This window comes from Fusarium falciforme, chromosome 8 (assembly GCF_026873545.1).
Source record: "Fusarium falciforme chromosome 8, complete sequence".
In the NCBI taxonomy this organism is placed as follows: Eukaryota; Fungi; Ascomycota; class Sordariomycetes; order Hypocreales; family Nectriaceae; genus Fusarium; species Fusarium falciforme.
The window spans coordinates 1,590,345-1,611,282 of record NC_070551.1 but is presented as its reverse complement, the minus strand read 5'-3'; the positions used below and the strand labels follow the sequence as shown (position 1 = coordinate 1,611,282).

General features: G+C 52.5%; 7 protein-coding genes and 1 pseudogene across 8 annotated transcripts, besides 1 other annotated feature; 5 read left to right on the top strand and 3 right to left on the bottom strand.

The window, feature by feature from the left end:
- The first annotated feature begins 251 nt into the window (after positions 1-251).
- Positions 252-2,029, top strand: NCS54_01033600 (annotated as a pseudogene). Its single transcript has 2 exons — positions 252-510; positions 561-2,029.
- Positions 252-2,029: a sequence feature.
- Positions 2,030-2,364: 335 nt separating this feature from the next.
- Positions 2,365-3,237, bottom strand: NCS54_01033500 (Hypothetical protein; the record flags this gene model as incomplete). Its single annotated transcript, XM_053155649.1, has 1 exon — positions 2,365-3,237. The coding sequence occupies one exon, from the start codon at positions 3,235-3,237 to the stop codon at positions 2,365-2,367; it is 873 nt and encodes a 290-aa protein (XP_053011624.1).
- A 1,101-nt stretch (positions 3,238-4,338) lies between these two features.
- NCS54_01033400 (Hypothetical protein) lies at positions 4,339-6,075 on the bottom strand (the record flags this gene model as incomplete). Its single annotated transcript, XM_053155648.1, has 1 exon — positions 4,339-6,075. One exon carries the CDS (start codon positions 6,073-6,075, stop codon positions 4,339-4,341), a length of 1,737 nt encoding a protein of 578 aa, XP_053011623.1.
- Positions 6,076-7,730: 1,655 nt separating this feature from the next.
- Positions 7,731-9,271, bottom strand: NCS54_01033300 (NAD(+) diphosphatase; the record flags this gene model as incomplete). The annotated part of the gene is made up of 2 exons (XM_053155647.1): positions 8,473-9,271; positions 7,731-8,419 (listed from the first exon to the last, which is right to left on the bottom strand). Exons 1-2 carry the CDS (start codon positions 9,032-9,034, stop codon positions 7,731-7,733), a joined length of 1,251 nt encoding a protein of 416 aa, XP_053011622.1. The 5' UTR covers positions 9,035-9,271.
- Positions 9,272-10,327: 1,056 nt separating this feature from the next.
- NCS54_01033200 (Hypothetical protein) lies at positions 10,328-11,613 on the top strand (the record flags this gene model as incomplete). Its single annotated transcript, XM_053155646.1, has 4 exons — positions 10,328-10,404; positions 10,468-10,490; positions 10,547-10,689; positions 10,753-11,613. The coding sequence occupies 4 exons, from the start codon at positions 10,328-10,330 to the stop codon at positions 11,611-11,613; spliced, it is 1,104 nt and encodes a 367-aa protein (XP_053011621.1).
- A 3,115-nt stretch (positions 11,614-14,728) lies between these two features.
- On the top strand, positions 14,729-15,490 carry NCS54_01033100 (Hypothetical protein; the record flags this gene model as incomplete). The annotated part of the gene is made up of 2 exons (XM_053155645.1): positions 14,729-15,367; positions 15,422-15,490. The coding sequence occupies 2 exons, from the start codon at positions 14,729-14,731 to the stop codon at positions 15,488-15,490; spliced, it is 708 nt and encodes a 235-aa protein (XP_053011620.1).
- A 952-nt stretch (positions 15,491-16,442) lies between these two features.
- On the top strand, positions 16,443-17,922 carry NCS54_01033000 (Hypothetical protein; the record flags this gene model as incomplete). The annotated part of the gene is made up of 2 exons (XM_053155644.1): positions 16,443-17,657; positions 17,713-17,922. The coding sequence occupies 2 exons, from the start codon at positions 16,443-16,445 to the stop codon at positions 17,920-17,922; spliced, it is 1,425 nt and encodes a 474-aa protein (XP_053011619.1).
- A 1,050-nt stretch (positions 17,923-18,972) lies between these two features.
- On the top strand, positions 18,973-20,393 carry NCS54_01032900 (Hypothetical protein; the record flags this gene model as incomplete). Its single annotated transcript, XM_053155643.1, has 2 exons — positions 18,973-19,830; positions 19,893-20,393. The coding sequence occupies 2 exons, from the start codon at positions 18,973-18,975 to the stop codon at positions 20,391-20,393; spliced, it is 1,359 nt and encodes a 452-aa protein (XP_053011618.1).
- Positions 20,394-20,938: the final 545 nt, after the last annotated feature.

The window sequence follows — 20,938 nt, the reverse complement described above, 5'->3', positions numbered from 1 at the left end:
TGCGCACCCTCTTTAGCCTCGAGATAAACTCTCCGGGGCCAACGAGCAGGATAGGCAGCTGCTTTTCTAAACCCGGTTAGAGTCCCCGGGGCCTGCCCTGCACACCATCGCCCCAGGTGATGGGTCACCCTCCATCTTTTGGGGCCAACTCCCCGGCGCCACCCAGACCAGGAGGGGAGGGGGCATCAGAATCTAGAACACGACCCCAAAGAATATCACAGAGACACCACTTCTGAAACGGATACAAATAGAGTCCCTTCCTCCCTCGGTTTTTGTTTTTGAGGGCCAAGAGCTTCATCACTCTCATCTCTACATTCTCTACTTCCCTCTCCACCTCTCTCACTTACACGCAAACCATCCACACCATGTCTTCCACACCCCCCGCCGACTACGGCAAGGAAGCCGTCGCCGACGTCAGATCCTCTCAGGATGTCGAGGCCGGTGAGACCACTCAGACTGGTTCTCTCCAGCGAGATCTCAAGAACCGCCACATGCAGATGATTGCCATCGGTATGTCCTCAACTCCACCACCCCTGGAACTCAACAACTAACCACAACAGGTGGCGCAATTGGTGCTGGTCTTTTCGTCGGTTCTGGTGGTGCCCTTCAGAAGGGTGGCCCTGCCTCTCTTATCATCGGTTACCTGATTATCGGTATCATGCTTCTGTGCACCTGTTTGGCCCTCGCCGAGATGGCCGTCCTCTACCCCATCAACGGAGCCTTCTTCACCTACATCTGCCGATTTGTCGATCCCTCCTGGGGATTCAGCATGGGCGTTCAATATGCGCTTGCCTGGTTAACTGTTCTTCCCTTCGAGCTCATCGCTGCCTCCATCACGATTAAGTTCTGGAGAGACGATATCAACATGGCAGTGTGGGTTTCAGTCTTCCTGGCCGCCCTCATCATCGTCCAGATCTTCGGAGTCCGCGGCTACGGAGAAGTCGAATTCGTCCTCAGTATCATCAAGATCTGCGCCTGTGTTGGTTTCATCATCCTCGGTATTGTCATCAACTGCGGTGGTGCCGGCGACAAGGGATACATTGGCGCCAAGTACTGGCACGACCCCGGTGCTTTCACCAACTTCAAGGGTTTCTGCAGTGTCTTCGTCGTTGCTGCCTTCTCCTTCGGTGGTACTGAGATGGTTGGTCTGGCTGCTGCCGAGTCTGCCAACCCCCGCAAGTCTATCCCCATGGCTAGCAAGCAGGTCTTCTGGCGAATTGCCATCTTCTACATCCTGAACCTGTTCATCGTCGGTCTCATCCTCCCCGCCAACGACCCCCGTCTCATGGGAGCCAGCGGTGCCAACACCAAGGCCTCTCCCTTCGTTCTTGCTATCCAGGATGCCGGTATCAAGGTCCTCCCCAGCATCATGAACGCTGTCATCACCATCTCCGTCCTCAGTGTCGCCAACTCTTGCACTTTCGGCTCTACCCGAACCATCCAGGCTATGGCTGAGCGCAACATGGCCCCCGCTTTCTTCAAGTACATCGACTCCAAGGGTCGCCCCCTGTACTGTGTCCTCCTCCAGATCGCCTTCGGTCTCCTGGCCTACATTGGCGCTGCCCCCAGCGGTGGTGAGATCTTCGGCTGGCTCCTGGCTCTTACTGGTCTCGGCTTCCTCTTCGTCTGGGGTAGCATCTGCCTGGCTCACATCCGCATGCGCTCTGGTATGAGGGCTCAGGGCTTCAACATGGAACTCATTCCCTACAAGACTCCCTTCGGTGTCATTGGCAGCTACCTCGGTCTCGGCCTCAACATCCTCGCCCTGGTCGCCTCTTTCTACACTGCCCTCTACCCTGCTTCCGGCGCTTCCCCCAACGCCGAGGCCTTCTTCAGCTCCTACCTCGCCTTCTTCACCGTCGCCCTCTTCTACATCGGCTACAAGATCTTCACCCGCAAGTGGCGCATGTACATCCCCGCCTCCGAGATGGATCTGGCCACCGGTGCTGTCATGCTCGACGAGCCTGAGCCCAAGGAGCCCGTTGCCTGGTCCCAGCTGCCCATGAGGGCCCTCCGAAACCTGTTCTAAGTGGTTTGATTGCGAGTGAGATGGAGAGATACCCATATATGAGAGCGGAAGAAGTAACAATTGTACATTTTGGTCTGTAATATCCTTCAACGTTTAATATCAGCGAGGCGGGTAGCGTTCTAGAGCATATTCTGCAAATAGAAACAATACGCACGTGCAATATCTTAAAAATATCTCAACGGTTTCCGCCATGTGATGTGATTTCAACGGTTTTAGGTTCTCGTTCTTAGCTAAAGTGTCCACTACTTCTCAAAAGCACTTGGTGTGTTTTATGGTGAATTTCTCTAACCCATCCCCTAAGGCCAAACTACCTACTGAGTCTTCTCTGGAGAAGTCTACTTAGCTCCATCGAGGCAGACCTTGTGAGCCTTCTGACGTGCCTTCTCAAGCGCGGTAATCCCATCGAGGCATGCATTGTTGAGGGTCGAGATGGCTGCCTGGTAGGTGTCGCGAACCTTGATGAGCTCTTCCTCATGAGCCTTCTGAGCGTCCTCCATCTCCTTTCGGTGACTCTCGCGAACAGACTTGATGGTATCGTCAGCGTACTTCTGGACTTTCTTCAGCTCTTGCTCGTGAGACTGGCGCAACTCATTGACGGCGTGCTGGTGGATATTGGTGTTGACTTCCGTCGCCGCGCGAACCGAGGCAAGCTGCTGTTCAATGTTGGAAAAGACCTTGAGAACATCCTCTGGCTTTGAAATGAGAGGCCCTTCCATCTTGCCCCCCGGGTCAGTTCCAACGGGAGCTTCCTTGGCAAGAGGATACACGCTCTGAGTCGGCTCGGGGGTCCAGGCACGCTTGGAGAGCTCCGTAGCCTGTCTGAAACACTCTCCCAGTCTCTTCTGCTTGATGAAGCGATTCAACTGGAACGCGTGGGTAGTCGTAGGCCCGCTCACATTGGGCTCCCATTTCGCGAGATCGGCCTGCGGGAACTTGATCTGGGCAACGGCAGCGTATCGAGAGTAGAAGAACTCCTTGGGGAAAAGGACCTTGTACGTGGTCACTTCGGCCCAAGTGTCGGGCTCGGGAAGGTCGGTCATGGCCTTGACTTTGCCTTTGTAGACAATCTCGGTGATTCCCACCCAGGCTTGCTTCTCCTTTCGCGACAGCTTCTCTGCAGCCCAGTCGAGCCAGTGCTTCTCCATGTGACCGAGGAAGAGTTCCTTGTTCAGGGTTTTCTTGTCGTCTTTGCCTTCCCAGAGACCCATGTTGACTGATGCTTGGGGAGTCAGACTCAATTCTCCTATTGTCTGGATTAGTGCTGTTGAGCAAGGCCCTATGGGAGATGTCCTACTCGTGAAGGATGAAGACTGCTCAAGTGTTGACTTGTCTGGCTCCATTAAAGGCCTGCGAAGGAAATGGCAGAGGTGCTTGAGTGGCCCAACTGGTTGGTTGAAGGGACAAGGTCCTTAAGCGAGAGTTGAGACTTGGAAAGGGAAAGGGAAAAGCCTTGAAAGGTTGAAAATGGTGGGAAGCTTTTGAACCCTCAACGGCATTGATGCAAGTTTATGATGATGGGGGCGTTGACTGCAGAAGAAGGAGAGATTGGAAGATAATTTGGGAGGGAATATAAGAACTAATGGGCCCCGATTAAAAGACGAAAGCCTGTGTAGGGATGATACATAGCGTTGATGACTTCACCTCAGTATCGTCTGAGTGATGCGTTACAACTGGCACAGAAGTGCTTGGGAAACTCCTTGAGCCCTCAAGATACCAGTGCTTCATCTCGGATTCCTGTCATATTCGGTAATGCTATTGCAACGACTTTTACCAACGCAACTGACTGGCAAAGCAGGACCTCTTCAGTTTCGCAATATCAGTCTTAGACCGTGGTGTTGAGGTCTGTAAGACTGTCCAACAAAGCCAATTGGAGGATAAAAGTTGGTAAATAAAAAGACTTAGAAAGAACCTTGATAATAAAAAGCCTTTACTCGTCTCTTTGGGATACTCTTGTTGAGAATTTCGGTGAGATTCCCATCATAACTAGAATAGGGGCATTCCCACTTGAACAAAGTCGACGCCCCCCACTCTTAACTTCTGTCAAGGGATAACTACCAAGTAAAATCTTCTTTGCCGCCTTACTAAAAGCTATATCCATTTCAATCTACTTGCTATCAGGGGAATCTCCATGGATCATACCATCATCTCGAATTCGAAGAGATGCTCGTAAAAATTCGTGAAAGATGGCCCTGTTGGTATGTCCAATCTCTACCACACCGAGTGTTTCCATTGCCTACTGACATGATCACTGCCTTTGAAGGAGAATTTCATACCTACCGCTGGCACTTAAATCTGCATAAACTCCGTTTCTAAAATTCTTCGTGATCGATCTGCGCTGATGTGAAGGCATGTAAATACAGACGCCTCGCCCAATACCCCTTATTTCCCGAGTCCCCAATCTTAGCTTCCGTGCCGACACCCCTATCGGAGTCTGCACGCGGCCGTTTCTTCACCCTCATCCTTGCGATCAGCGTCTTGTGACGTCCGAGACAGCGTTCCAGCAGCTCAGAGTCCTTCCAGTGTAGGATTCGGGGCAGGTAACTGTAGAAAACCGCATACGCCACAAGCATACTCTTGGAATCAATATTGTTTACCAGAGTTGCCATCTTGGAGAATTCTTTCCCATCTAAGTTTTTTGAGGAGGGGAATTGCTTGGCTAGAGCCCACCTTTGTTTCGCCCGTGTAGTGTCGAAACAGATGCTTGGGAGCAGTGTGTAATCCATGAGTGGGAGTAAGACCAGCCAAGTATCAATCAGTGCCGGGCACTTTGGAGTCCCACAGATGCTTGCGTCAGCAACCTGCTGGATGACTCTGGCCAGGGCGTCTCTGTCATCTTGACCCTTGGGGCCCATGAATAACGTCCCAGGGGTCTCCGTGCGTGATCCAACAAGTGAGAGGTTCTGTATCAACCTTTTCTTCATCTCTCTCCACTCGCTGGCCACATACCAGAACTCAGGGGCTTCAAGGGAAAAGCGAGTCCGCATCTTCTTAGCGAGCTTCTCCAAAATGTTTCTCGACACTTTATTGTCAAGAGCCTCAACAAGGCATCGTCCATGATTCAAGAATTGCTGGAGGTCGGAAGATGCCAGTTGCGCAAAAACCTCTCGAGTTCGTTCAAAGCTGTAGCATTCGGTTAGATCTTCAGTGGCTTGGGCAATACTGGTCTGCCACTGTGAGTGGTGTTGAAGTGACCATGTCCAGAGTTTATCCTTGACATCCTTTGGGAGAACGCGAATGAAATTCTCAGTCAGCCACCCATTTATTGGCCCTGCAAGAGCGGCTTGGTCATGGTGTTGACTCCCAAGCTTCGCCAACACCCTCGTGTACCCTTTCTGCATGACCTCTTCCCGACGAGTGACATAGACCTCCGAGAACGTCCGCTTCTGGAGCCAGTGCTCTCCCTGAGCCGGGATTTCCGCTTGTGAGATGCGCAAATGGATGAATAGTGGCAGTGTAATGGACTGCAATGGGTAGACAGTAGGCTGGCCCTGGTCGCTGTCGTCTATCATCTCTGCAACATGCAAGAGGCGGACGATCGCTCCAATAGGGAGGGTAGAAACGATTGGACCTGACAGTGACGACCAAAAGTCAATGGCACCTCCGATCCAGCCCCAGAGCTCGCTCTTGTTGAAGGCACATATGAGTCGACTGTCCTTTTGAATGTGTATCCGTGGTAAGTTGAGTGCTGCTGCAGCTGCGACGGCCACGGGAGCATTCATCATCCAAACGGCTGGGTTCTCTGGGTCATATCGATCATCCGGGCCCTGCGCTGACTGAAGGTTATCAAGGCCAACCTGGACATAGCTATGTTTCTCCCATTCCTTGAAGTCGGTGGCATGAATGACGTCTGTATCATTCACCATCTGAACACAGGCGTGGAAGCAGCTCGCGTGGTCCGTTGGGTTTCTTCCAGCTAGCCTGAATATTTCGCGAGTCATCTGCCTGTTGATAGTTTGAAGTTCCCTTCCATCAAGCTCATGGACAGTCACGAGATTTTTCCTGGAATTGGTGGGCTCGTCTCCTTCACTTGAACTGCTCGAAGACATGGTGGAGACTCGGTGTCGCCGAGGAGACGGCGTAATGCGAACTGGGTTCTAGTTAGACACTAGGTTGAGAGAAAACTCTGGATAGGTTTGTGTGTAAAGCTCACCTCGAGATTCTTCAGTGTTCACCAAGTGATGTAGTCGAGGTAATCTCCGATACTTGTTTCGTCAAGGTGGACCCAGAGTTGGCGGGAGATGAGGCGAGGGACTTCTCGTGGGCGATACTCCACAGCTGTAGGAGGGAAAGAGGGTATCGGAGCAAGTATCAAACTCGAGCCGGGTGATGAATAGAACGAGGCGACGTTGGTGTGAACGGGGTGGGAACTGACCCAGCAGTTGAGGTTGGGTCGTGCAGGAGAGAAAAAGAAGACGCAAGGAGAAGAGCGGGTTATGATTGAAAACTTCGAAATTTTGGCTTTACATGATTAAAAATTAAAAAGGATAATACTAAGAGGAGGTAGATGTTTGTTGGATCTCCGTTGTAAGGTGACACAACCTCACGACTCAGGTGATTCTCTAAAATCCTGCCTCCTCTCGCCTGCCTCACGGTAGAAATACCCCACTGATCCTTTCAGGCTTCGTCAGTGAATCATAGACAATAGCAAACGGTCTCCATTGGCCCCAGTGAATGTTTGCATTCAGGGACAGGCTTTTAGAACAGGGGATTACGGCGATGCAGCGGCTTGAGTACCCCCCTAACTCCGAGGCACTCTCTTTCGCGATAGAGGGGATGGCCTCAGTCAATCGTGTCCCCGGGGGTTGCTCCTTCCCGTATGGCCGAGGAGGAGGCCAAGTTTCGGTGTTGTGTGGTGATGGCGCTTTGGAAGCAGTGGGAGACTTCTACGACCATCTCCCCAACCTCACCATCGACTGGAGCATCGCAGATACGTTGGGGGCCCCTGCCTGTTGTGTTCGGGAGTGCTGGCTGTTCCCACTTGCATCCTGCGGGAAGGACAAGCTGGAGAAACATCTCCAGACCAGCAAGATGCGGGCAAGTACCTATTTCTAACATTAATTTAAGTATACTAGCCAATGCTTAGGAGCTCGCTGCCAACCATCGCCCCGCCACCCCTTCTCAGGGGCAGAACGTGTCGGTTGTTATGCCGCGACGACCACTGAAGCTGACAATCATCTTCTCCGGCGCCCACGCCGCTTTAAGAAGCTGTTAGGTACGGACGGGGAGAGATTCGATGTTGATAATGGATGTCGGAGCGAAGCAGTGCGCCTCCATCATGAATGGGCAACTGGAGCCTCGATTCCCCGAGGGCTCCTAGGGAAGGGAGTGAAAACCTAACGGTTCCCTACGTATTGTGAAAGTGAAAGAAGTTAAGATAGCCGAATCACGCCTATTGACGAGGACCCCCGTGAGAACGTGGTTCAACCCTGCCCCAAAGGCACGGGAAGCTGTGCTGGCCACAGGAGGATTGATGATTCTAACCTAAGAAACTACGAGAATTCTCCCTTGTCTTAGATCTCTTTTTCTCATTCCTGGATTATTTTAACATAAAGTGACGAGGAGACACTCATAAGAATTTACTAAGCATAGCTAACCTTTAGGTCAAATAGGGGTGTGCCAACCGTCTGCTCCAGTACGCATAAGTCATGCTTCATCGCTTCTATATCCCCTAGGTATTCTATGTATCTGTGAAGACTCGCTCCTAGATCTTGGGAGCCGCGCTCAAATAACCTTCGACAACAGCAGTAATCAACCGGTTGGCAATAGCCTGGATAGGTGGCAGTCTAAGATCTCCCTCCTTGTATCCCTCAGGGGCAGCCTCTCCCAAGGGACTCGTCCCTGTCTCAAGCGCTCTGCGGACCTCCTCAATCTCAAACCACTTTGCCACCTCCAGCTCCTTGTCATTCAGGGTGATCTTCTCACCCTCTCCGGGGAGCGCCTGGGCAATAGCACCAATCATAAGACTCGCGGGGTACGGCCACGGCTGACTCGAGTGAATGACAACCCGTCCAACACGAACACCACTCTCCTCCCAAACCTCTCGTCGCACAGACTCCTCGATAGATTCACCAGGCTCGAGGAAACCGGCAAGCGTGCTATACCAGTAAGGGGGCCAACGCTTCTGACGTCCAAGCAAGAGTCTTTTACCGTCTGCAGAGACGACGGCGGCGATCATGGTGGGATCAGTTCTGGGGAAGCAAACGTTGGAGACGCCGTGGCGTGTGGGACAGTCACCTCGAGGCTCGCCGCTGGCACCACCCTTGCGGTCCGTTGAGGGGCAGACTCGCTTGTAACCAGCATGAACAGAGAGGTTTGGCTGTCCACAGCCAGCGCAGAAGGGGTTGCGGGCGTTCCAGTCCACAATAGACCTTGCCTGGGCGTACAGGGCGGCTGCAGGAACGTTAACAACTGTGTAATAGAAAGGTTAATCGGATTTGGCTTACCAGCGTCGGGGTTGTGGGACATGGCACGGGGGTTCTTGTCAAGCGAGAGACCCTTGCCCTCCTGGTCCGCCAAGAAGCTCGTCGCCTTTTCGGCATGGGTTCCCTTAGGGGTGATGTCAATGGCAAAGTAAGGGTGGCCCCTGATATCACCGTGATCTCCGGAAGTGATATGATCAGTCTCATTATCTCCTTCTAGCATGCCGAGGAATACGATAAGAGGCTTGGTCTGCGCCGAGTCGAACGCTTGAATGGCCTCATCCTCAGTGAGACCAAACGGGTCCGGACCGACCAACGGTTGAACCTCGTCAAATGTGAGATAGGCAAGCTTCTTCTTATCCACGACAAGAGGGTTCAGGTCGTTGAGGGCCAAGTACCGGGCGGTGGGGCTCACGGCAGCCTTCCGCAGGAACGCAGCATCAGCGCGGAGGAATGAATAGCGGTTGATGCGGCCACCGGCATAGTAGTTGACAACCTCCTTTCCGAAGCGGCGAGTCAGCATCGAGTCGTCGTCTTGGAGAGCTGCAATGATGGGCAGCTCGGACAGCGGGGCGTCTGCTGGCATTGGACGTGGGATGAATGGCTTGCGCGGAGGCGCTGGGATGGATTTGTAATGTGTGTAACGTGAGGGTGTTGATGGGTAGAGTTGCCCAGCGAGAGTAGTGTGAAGGGAAAGGTTGGTGAATGAATATCGACACTCAACTTGAGTCTGTCTTTCAACGCAGGCAATGACTTTGTGATGGTGTTTGCAGCAAAAGAGGCGAGATTTTAAAACCGGTCGTCGGATTGTACTCCGAAGTACCCGTTCTCAATCTAGGGTCCGCTCGTTGTTTGGGATCCATTGTGGGCCAGCGGTGAGGGGAGGTTACAGCTCCGTACCTGTTGCTTACAGACACCCACGTTGCGTTGCGGCGAAAGCGGGATGATTGCGGAGCGGGATGAAGCTTGAGTGATGAGTCAGTTTCTTGATATGGCGTGCATCGTGATTGGTTTCTTTGTTGCTTTTGTTCTGTCGAGAGTTGGAGGCTGTAACAGACTTGTAAGCCGGGGAACCTGAAGCTCTGGGTGATCGTCATGATGCCGTCCAATTGCCTCATTCACATCCATTGTTTGATCTCACAAGCGTCGTCTTTAACACAGCCAACAAGTCTCAGGTTAAATGCAAAGAAATTGTTTGCCCAGCCTTGGGTTTGCTTCCCTTGTCAATCTATTCAACAGCTTCAATTGGTCAAACTGATAACTCAAGCCTTCCTGGCGCAGCATGGATGCATTGGCCATTCAAAGGCCCCAGGACGGGCAGGCCCAGATCTGCATCTCCCGCCCGTCGGGCCACTCCGCGGTGCCCCGGGCTCACCGAGGTCCCCTGGAAAAATCCTTCTTCAGCACCTCCTCCAGGCGAGGTTTAGGGCACCTTCGGCCAAGTCCAGGGCATGTCGCTAGTGCATGCTTCCCCCGCATTCTTTCCAGGTGCGGTGACGTCTGCGCCGCTACCTTGGAACTATATTTGGTGGCACGTGGACCATCCATTTTCTGGAAGGAGGCTCCTGTCGCGACTGGAGAAAAAAAAAATTGGCACCTGCACCGCAAACGAACGTGCGTGCGATTGTGGAAAAAGTCTTTCATTCTCTTTCCGAGTCACACCCCCCAAACATTCTTCTCTCCCTTTAAAACCTGCTTCGACGTCACCTTCAACTACGCCTTACAACGGTTGGATCTTTTTTGAGCTGCGACGAATGCGCTGGAACGACAGAGTACGATAGCAAACGACATTCATCGATCGGCCCGGCTGGACGTGTCTGCTGCAAGCTAGGGTGCTGCTGCAGCTGCAGAGCTCTGCGATCCCTCGCCCAGGGTCATCATGACTTGGTTCAGCACCATGACGCCGCCCACTCAGATCCTCAACCTCGATGTTGAAGCCATCTCGGGCATTTGTGGGTTAGTACATTCCGTTCATCTTGTCCTCAATCGATTCAGTAGCTGACGGTGCCTCCTCTACAGCTCCATCTCCATCGCCTGTTGGGGTAAGTCTTGTGCCTCCCTTCATACCATCTCGAGCGTAGCTGACTCCCTCGTCCAGTCGTCGTCTTCTCTCCTCAGATCATTCAGAATTTCCAACGCAGCAGCGCCGATGCCCTTTCCATCCAATTCATCATCGTCTGGCTAGTTGGCGATGTCTTCAATATTCTGGGTGCTGTCCTGCAGGGCGTCCTGCCGACCATGGTACGATTTCGTGCTTTTTGCCCCCTCGCCCAAACGTCAATTGCTCACCTGTCTACTCTCTAGATCATTCTTGCCATCTACTATACGATCGCCGATCTCGTCCTCCTCGGCCAGTGCTTTTACTATCGCGGATTCACCTGGCGCGACCCTCCGGCCCACGCTCCGAAACCGGCCAACGCAGCCCCAGGCGAACCCAATGAGCGCACTGGTCTACTGTCAAACGGGTATCATCACCACGAGCGCCGAGGCTCAAACTGGTCGGGCCTGTCGCCAGCTGTTCCGCATATCGCTGAAGATGCCACTCCGCAAGAACCCACTGTCCTTCAAACCCTGGTCTGGAACACCATCATCGTCATGATGGTGATCGCAGCCGGTGTTGTTGGATGGTTCCTCGGTCAAAAGGCCTCTGGCGACAGGGACAACACTGGTGGCGAAAAGCAGGATTCTTTGGAGTTCAATCTTCTTGGCCAGATCTTTGGATATCTCTGCACTGTCGCCTACATCGCTTCTCGCCTTCCTCAGCTCATCCTCAACTGGCGGCGCAAGACGACTGATGGGCTTAGCATGCTCTTCTTCCTCTTTGCCTGCCTCGGAAACATCACCTACGTCCTCTCCATCTTCGCCTACGAGCCCAAGTGCAAGCATGAACACTGCAAGCCTGGTGAGGCCAGTCACATTTACGGACGATACATCCTTGTCAACCTCAGCTGGCTCGCTGGCAGCCTCGTTACTCTGTTCCTCGATCTCGGCGTCTTTGCCCAGTACTTCATGTACAGCAACCCCGAGAGTAATAACATTGATGGTCCCCAGAGGCACAACAACGCCATTGAAGACGAAGAAGAGTACGACGATCATCAGAACATTGACGAGGATCGCTGGGACCAACGCCCATTGCTTCAGAGGGGCGACTCTGTCTACCCCTGATTCATATCATCCTTGAAAGTCTACGCCTCAGACGGCAGTTTCTTGTTTTGCTTCTACTTTCTTTTTACTACTATCTCTTTCTCTTAAACGTTTTTAGGGCATGTAAAGAACGGGAATATGAAAGGCGTTCGCTACCGCGAGGTAAAATAAAAACGGCAAAATTTGCACCGAGTTTGGGTTTGGTTACTCGGAGGAGTTTGCAAGATGTGTATTGTTTTCTGAAAGCATCAACCATAGGTTAGAGTTCTTTATAGGTACGAAAAAAGAGGATACCGATTATTGCTCATAGAAACCTATTTAGTCGCGGCGCTGCTTTGGGGTTGATGTGGATGGTCGAACTTGTGAAGTTCGCGTCACCCTTGGCTTAGTCGATAGACTCAAGAGGACACAAGCATCATCGTTGAAGATGTAGTAAGTACCCGTGTACTCCGTCGTTTATCGGGGCGCCGTGGATCTTGTGTGAGGCGTGAAAGTGGAAATCCTACTCATCAGGTGCCACCTAGGTGAGTCTGGGAGTAGAAATGGGACAAGCTAACTTGGCTAGGTATCTCATTTGAGGCATTCGTATCTTTTGTCGTACCAGCATAGACATGGGAGAATAACGCAAGTTCGCGGATGTTTAGAAAGAGTCAATAAAGCCTTCACAAAAGGAAAACAAACAACTAAAGGAGAGTTCAGTAGAACTGTGCTTCGACTTAGATCATATTGCCTTATTTCATGACCATTGTGAGATGGTGAAGCATAGAAGAACAAATGAACTCCAAGCAGGGCCAATCGTCGGCCACAAGGACAGTTACCAGGGTATTCGGACGCTGGAAGAGCACAAATGGCATCTCGAGACGTCCTCGGGCTCTTTGACATGGGTTTGTCTTCTGCGATAAATTTACAACGCGACACTGGACGGAACATGATGTCCCTCCCTGTGCAGTGGGGGACCTAAGGACCAGACAACAAAAAGAGAAATTGCTTCAAACAGTAAAAACATACAACAGCGGGGATTCGCTGGTCGTCACCGACCCAACTACTAATCCGCCCCTCACCGGCTTATCTATGGGAGAGCGGACGGGATCCCGAGTTCTCCGGTGGGTATGGTCGTATGTGCTAGTCTGCAGTTTCACTTGGGCATATATTCACAATGGGAGCATGGAAACGCGCCTCCATGGGCATGAGGGGAACTCTGCCGATAAATTGACCGAATTATGAACTTGATGGCGCTCACTGTCAATTCGTCAAGTCACCCTGGGAGAGTTTCGACTTCCTCCTCGAGGCAGTCAAGGGCCGGAAGATGGCACCTGTGGACTTGTCGGCTCGCCGCATATGTCCACTCTAGCTGGAGCAAGTAACAACACGGTACCAAACAGGGAATCAACATAAACCTTGCCAAACATTTGCTTCTTCTTTCTTTGTGTTTATTATGATATACAGTTGACGGCATGTGTTCGAGTGGAGAGCCTCATGGAAGCGAGACGAGCATCAAGTGAAGAATCTTCATTCACACGAAGCTAACAGCCTCAAGATAAGCCATGACCCATAATGCGGAGCCAATGCCCCGTTCAATTTCGATGCTGTGACGAGGCGTACTAGCGGTTCATGTGTTTCTTCTCGTTGATGAAGGGTTTTCTCTTCATACTGGTGTGGTACCCTAGAGGACTGGGATAACTGTCTACAAAGCCGATATAATGGACCAATATCAGACTGAGTAGAGATAATGATTGCTTCAGCCATTGTTAGTCTTCACGCTTAAGTATGTATACATCTTAATTGGCCATCGTTCTGGCCTCTTTCTTGGCTATTGGTTTCTGGGTATCACGGCGCAGCAAAGCAAGAATTCTTGAGTGACGATATGTACGGGATCCCGTTCCACGATTCCCATGACACAATCCAAACAAATGGTATCCAGAAAATTGGATCCTTACTCCGTAATGCAAAACCATATCCACCAACAGGAGAAAACTCTGCCGGCGACGTCGTACCTCGAACCCTCACAGTGGAGGTCCAATCTCTCTTGGAGGAGGTTGGGAGGGCTCGGCGGCTTACATAACCCAGCCCCGCCAAAATCGCACTAGCGCATTTTCCGCCTGGAGCCTCAGCTATAAAATCTCCTCCTCCCGACGACCTTTCCTGGTTTTCTTTTCTCTTCAGTCATCATTGGGGTAATACTTCACCGTCATGTGAAATATTACTTTAAAACGGCGGCTCCGCGAAAGCGGCTTGCTGTGGGTTAGTGTCTCTCCTCAGTCTCTCTCCCACCGTTCCCGGCCACCAAGAAGAAATGTGAACACTCTTTCCTATTCAGCCGCAGCAGACCTTTCAAGGTTTTGTGACTGTGGGGTGGTCTCAACATACCATATCTCGAGATTTGGTTCTTTTACGTAGATTTCAGTGTCGCGAAGAACGACACTCCTGTTTCCCTGCCTTGAGATTATTTGACGGTAATCCTGTCAACGTTTTACGCGACGCGGAAAATTCACGAACCATCGTGGGGCGCGAGAATTTTGCGCCCAGCCTCGACCAGGCTGCGGATGAAGCGTTGGTCACGAACTGTACGCGATGTCGCTCAGCGTGTTCCTCAACTCATTCGTCAAGCTTGACTGCGGCGATGCTGTGATATTCCATGTTTCCTATCGGATCTCAGTCGTTGAGCGACGTCGGAGAACCCTGATGCCGCGCTCTGGCTGTCAAGGTGCTTCTGCGCTGAGCACAGACAACGAGAGAGGCGCTTTGAGGCTCACTTTGCTGGCGGCGCTATAGGTTAGCGTCATAAATCCAAGCAGAATTTTACCCGTCCTCACGTCAAATCCATTTACACGCTTCGTGATTCGAACCGCGCATCCACGGACCATGAACCCCGACCATCTCCGCGATCTGATATCTCGGGTCAATGGCCCAAGCCCGCCGTAGTCACGTGAAGCCAGAGAAGGTCGGGGAATCCGGCGTGCACGGACCAGCTGGGCGGGTGGCTCCCAAAATTTTCTGAGCCGGCATCATTGAGGAGGGACTCCCCCGAGCTTCGGATAAGAAACCTTGCGACTCTTCAACACCCGCCGATTGTGCCCCCTCCAATTCTCCATCGCACGCGCCGTCTCTTCGCATCCCCGATCCTCCATCCGCAGTCATGGCTTCTCTCTGGAACGCCTTCACGGGCGGCAACAAGCCCCCTCACTCTCAGCAGCAGCAGCACCAGCCTCAGACGACACAAGAACCCGCGCATCTCTCCTTCGATCCCACCGAGGGACAAGGCGTCGAGTCATTTTTGCAGAGCTCTGCCTTTGCCGACCCCTCACAACTACACCCTCTCGCCGGCCTCAACAGAGACACTCTCGAATATATCTCCCTCGAAGACTCAGCCCTGTCCGAACTGCCCGGTGGCCAATCAGTTCTGCCCTCGCGCGGCTTCACAGACGACCTGTGTTACGGTACCGGCGTCACATACCTGGCTGGTCTGGGTATCGGAGGTGCTTGGGGTCTTCAGGAGGGTCTCAGGAGGTCGGCCGGCCAGCCTCCCAAGTTGCGATTGAACGCTGTTCTCAACTCGGTCACCAGGCGGGGTCCCTTCCTGGGTAACTCGCTTGGCGTTGTCGCCATTATCTACAACTGCATCAACTCCCTGATTGGTAGCCTGCGCGGAAAGCACGACGCCGGCAACACTGTCCTGGCTGGTGCGCTGAGTGGTATGCTCTTCAAGAGCACTCGTGGTATTCGACCTATGATGATCTCTGGTGGTATTGTGGCTTCTGTCGCCGCTGGTTGGGCTGTAAGTACAACTCTGCAACCATTACTTGGCGTCTCATTTCTAATGACCATCTAGGTTGTGCGACGAAGCTTCTTCCCCATCCCAGAGCCAGTTCCCGCACCCTCTGAGGAGCTGACTCTGTAATAACGTTATGACATCTTTATTTGCCGCTGGCGCCGGGCCGGTTGACGGTTAGTTCTAATTGCGGACACGCGGATGGGAGGAAAGACATCCATCTATTGGAAAAAAAAAGGGAGAGGAGGCCGCGGGCCGGAGACGGGACACGGGGCAGCGTTTCCCTTGTATATGCTGGGGCTACAGCGTTGGGTGGAGTTTGGTAGCATGGTTAACGGACATCTCTCCTCCCATGGGTTTAACAACTGTACATTACATGAGGTTCGGTCAGCGAGCATTAGACCAACGGGGGCTGGCGTCTGGTCCTTGATGAAAAGAATGGCTTCAACACGTTTTACACGACATACCTTGCATGAACTGCGCAGTTGCACTTGAGCAGTAGAGCTTGAGATCGGTCATTGGAATCGAGAAGCAAATGGATTGATGGAATCATCTAATCCAATGGCACCTGGTGCACGGAGTGAGGAGCGTACCCAGCACATCAAGTTTCATATACCTAGCTAAGGCTACCTATCTACCCTTAGCAAAACATATAAGTATATCTTAATAATTTTACTTAATATTAGAAGATATATAATATAATTTTTCCTATGATTTAAGCAAAGTCTTATACTTCCTTCCCTTTAGATAATCCTTATATTAAGGATGCCTATAAGAATAGATATGCCCATTGTCAAACAGTCCCCCAAGTTTAGGCAGGTATATGGATTCACTCAGATCCGTTTGGCACTGCTCGGGCCATGGCAGTGCGTTGACAGTGCGATGCCGCACCTGCCCCCTGCCGTGATAGTGACTGCAGTGTTTGTTTGTCTGCCGTTTGCCATCCCAACAAGTTCAAAAAGCATCGCCCTCACCCTTTATTCCTATGGAATAGCAATCGCTATTATCGCCTCTTTCTTGCATTTACCTTGTCGAGCCGAACTAGGCGTTGTCGATATCCCCATTCGCCTACACTACTAACATGGATACAAACGGCAAGGCGACCAACGCAAGATCGCGCTCGAACAAGTCTCGACCTCCTGATGCAGCCCCTGATGCAACCTCCCGCCCAGCTCGTACAGATCGAGGTTCTACTTCACGGAAGACTCGAAAGCCGCGGCCGTCGGATGCTGATGATGTCGAGACTACACCCACAAACGCAGAGACACTGAACCCACCGCCAACAAAGGACTCGAAGCGATCACAGAAAGCGCCCAAGACAGGAGCCCAACAAGCTCCGAAAGGCGGCAGCAGCAGCAACAGCGGCAGCGTCAACGTCAAGAAGTTTGCCGAAGACATGATTCAGTACCGCCTTGACCACTGGAGAGCGAGGGCCGCCGTCGTTTACACCACCGGTCAGAGAGATGCAACTCCCCTCTGGAGCCCCCATTGGGCTGGCGTTGTCCCCCAACAGAGAGGCTATAGCTTGTTTGATGGGTTTGACCGCACCTGGTTCATCCCCTTTGACATCTCCACGCCGCTTCCACGGGACAAGCAACACGTTGCGGATGATCTCCAGCGCCGGGGCAAGGAAATGAAGGAGATTTTCGAGTCCAAGAAAGAGTATATTCTGCCCAGACTGCAGGTTGTTCTGGAACAGGAGATCAAGACCAAGTGCCAAGATCAGTGGGATCAGAACTGGGAACAGAAGGACTTGCCGCCGGTGAAGTGGTCCGATGTAAGGCACAAGTACGGGATCACGGAACAAGTCAACCTGATAGCCAAAAGCCGTTTGGCCGATGGAAGAGCACTCCTGCCAGGGTACTACACAGTCATCGTCCTAGACCTTGCCGTCGACGGCAAAATGATTTTTCAACGGGTCAATATGCCGCCCGACATCAGTCTGCAGGGCTTTCTGTCACGACTCGAAAGCTGGTCTGTCTCCAAAAGCGAGGACGATGGGCATCTTCTGGACTTGGTACGGACTAAGCTGGAGCAGATCTTGCTGCGCGGGACTGCGGCGGCGATGCAAAAGGCTCAAAACTTGCTCGACCAACTGAACAAATCTACCTTTAAGGTGGATTGTGAAGGAAGTGAGATGGATACTTGGGTCTTCAAGTTGAATCACAACGTCAACTACTACATCCGCCCAGCGCAGGGGCCGGCCGACATCAGACGCTGGAAGGGGCTCAAGGAGGCGTCCTTTGACGAATTCGTCCAGGGGGTTCGTGCAGGAAAGCATCCAGTTGTTGTTCGAGTGAGTGCTTGCAATTACTCTATGTAATTCCCTACCTATGCTAACATGAGAACAGCCTTGGAAGATCCGACTGCGACGGATGTGGCCCGACATTGACGAACTCGACGATAGACTCCCGCCCGACACCGCTACTGGCGAACCGGAATTGTCGTTGGAGCAGTTCGACATTGTCGATGAGCTCCTAGCGCAGCATAGCGATCAAGAAAAGAGACAAGGGAGGCGGTTTATCCAGGCAATGGAACAGGCCCGGAAGCCATTGGACTGAACAGATGTCGGACATAAATAGGGGGAAGTAGACATTGTCGGGATCAGGACGGCATCGAGACCCTCCGCCTAAGGACGAAGAAATGACCCTTAAACTTGAAGAAATGGAAGGAAGCGAGGAAGATGGATGTAACTAATGGACTTGATTGTGCAGGACTGTTCGGGGGAGGTTTTGTAGAAGTGGTTGTCGAATGTAGAGAGACTGCGATGGATGTCGGACAACTTTTCATGTTGAAACCATTACGAGGTAATCATTATGAGATGCGTTACCATTAAAAGAGGCTTTGTTACACCTGAGGATAATGTGGTTGGCGCCAATGGCAGACACTGATGCCAATTGCTGAACGGCCTACTTCTCCTCTACTTGGGATCGGGCCGCGAAGGTTCACACTCCATCTTCTCAACTTCAATTCCCACAGCAGCGCCCTAGAGAGCCGCGACGACAATTACAATTACCGTAGGCCAACTGATTTCGGAACATCGTCGAAAATGTGCCTTCCCTGCTTTCCATGGACCTGGACCAAATACGAGGATCCCTACGACAACCTGCACAATGCTCCGGAGCAGTCGGTCTGGGTGCACGATGGACAGAGCTGGGAGCTACAGAAAGTGGTGAGCATGAAATTTTCTTTATTTTTACTGCAAGTTTTTATTGTTATTCACTTGCCGTGTTATTTGTTTTGGGGGTTACCTCGGTGAATGCTGGAGCGCTTCCGTGATGGATCCATTGCAAAGGTGAACTGTGCCGGCTGGCTGCCAGCTGTGAAGCAGTGAAGTATGCATTACAAGGCCTGCTTTGCCTAGGTAGCGAGAGCACAGTTGTTTTTCTTATGGCTTTAATTTGAGTGGCACTTGGACGGTCGAGAGCACTCGAGTCGCTTGGCCTTCTCTCTACTTTACCCCTGAGCCATTGGGACCTGAACCTTTCTCTCCTCCTACATCGCGGCCTCGAGGCTACAATTTCGAGCCTCACGGGGGCCTGATTCACGGCCCTTGTCAACGACAAAGATCCACCCTCTCTGAAGAGACTCGAGCATAAGAGAGTGCAACCATGGCCGCGGCAGGCACCAACGACTCCAAATCTCCAAAGGCGCCTCCTCGCCGACCTCCAAAGACCCCCGAAGCTCGCCAGGTGCACTTTGAGACTCAGGGAATCCTCAAGGGCCAAAACATCACGGGATACACGACTGCCAGCTCGCCCAGCGGAGGATTCAACGCCAACACTGCCACCGGTTCTTCCAAGGCAGCGCCCAAGACTCCTCCTGCGGTCACCGCGAGTGAAGATAACCAGCCCACGAGCTTCCCTGCGCTTGGTGTCGCGGCCAACAGCCAGCTGCAGTGGCATACAAGTGCCAACCCTACGCAGAGCCTCCGCCACCAGCTGCCGACCGGTCCCGGTGGTTTCATCTCCCCTCCCCCTCAGCAGGCGGCGTATTTTTCTCTCCCTCAGCAACATCATCCTCAAATTCATCCCGCATCCTACATCAACGCGCCCGCAGGCACACACAACACAGTCACCTATATCGGCGTCGGACCCCCAAGCAACACCATGGGCGATTATCAGAATGCCGCTCCGCCTCCCAACGGCGTCCACTTCCAGCCTCCCGTTCCCGACACCACGTTCGGGCCCATGCAGCATGTTTACGTGCCTCGCTTTGATGGGGGACTCGCTGGTGTTCAAGTCGGTCTTCCTGCTCCTGCTTCTGCTCTTGCCTCTGTCCCCGTTCCTGTTCCTGCTCATTTTGTTTCTGCCCCCGCCCCCATCACCACCACCGCTGCATGCACTACCGTGGTGCTGCCAAAGACATTTTATCTGAATGGCTACACCTATTATGCAAGTGGTCTTGTTGAATCTTCCCCTCATTTCTTGCTCTACCTGGACCGAGTGGTTCACCGAGCATCGCTAGCCGTCCATGCTTCTCTTTCTCTTCGCTTGACAGCCTCGATAAACACTTGCTAACTTCTCTACAGCAGCCAGTCGTTGGTGCCGTGGCTCCTCAGCCTGGTATCCATGCTAGCTATGTCGTTCATCAGCAGCCCTACCTCGTCCAGCAGCCGGCCATGGGTCAGCAGCAGCCTATCCTCGTGCATGGCCACCAGCAGCACTATGTGCCCCAGGTCCAGCACGTTGCAGGCGCCGTCCCAGCGGTCGGCATGGCGGGTGGGGTTGCTGCCATGCCCGGCGCAGTCCCCATCATTGCAGGTAATTCTGGCCACATCCCCGATGTCACTGGTATCGGCCGCACTGCTGGCGAGGAGCAGCTCCGCCAGATCCAGTTCGCGCACGAGAACAGGCTCTACGAGCCCCAGGACTTCAAGCCCGCTGATGATGACCCTTCCCGTTTCTACTATGTTCGTGAGGTTGACGGCAACTGGACCCAGCGCAACCGATTTACCATTGATCACATGGGTGATTGCCGCTGGTACGTGACCGACGAGGGTTGGTTCTATGCCGTTCGCCTGCCTAGCTAGATGGCACACCCTGTGAGTATCCGTGCTGTACTGGTGGTGGTCTGAAGCTGATGTGAACCGCAGACGTACCCGATACGAAAGGACTGTCCCTACTGGCGCGCACCTATAGAATATCTGTAAGGCTCATGGCTGTAGTATCAAGGGTTTGTGCTGATTCTGTCTAGTCGACTCTCATTCGGCATATACCTGATGGAACAGCCTTATTCACGGTTGATACTCGTTCTTTTTGGTGTCTCTCAAGTATGTGGACTCGAACCTTCTCATGTAACAGCAGCTGACCTTTGAAACCAGAAACCCTACCTATTTTCATTCAACGACCCTTGTCTCGGCCACCCTCAACTTCGATCGGATCCCTACCTGGAAGATGTGACTCATCCACACTAGTGGTTGAAATGAAGTATGGAGGATGCTGGGCTTGAGGTCAATGGCTCTGAGATAGTGGCATGGGATTGTGGAAGGACTTCGATTGTTGAGATGGACATGGAATTCGCATCGCATCGCATCGCCTCTGGCACGATGATGTCTCTGAGATGAAAAACTTTTGG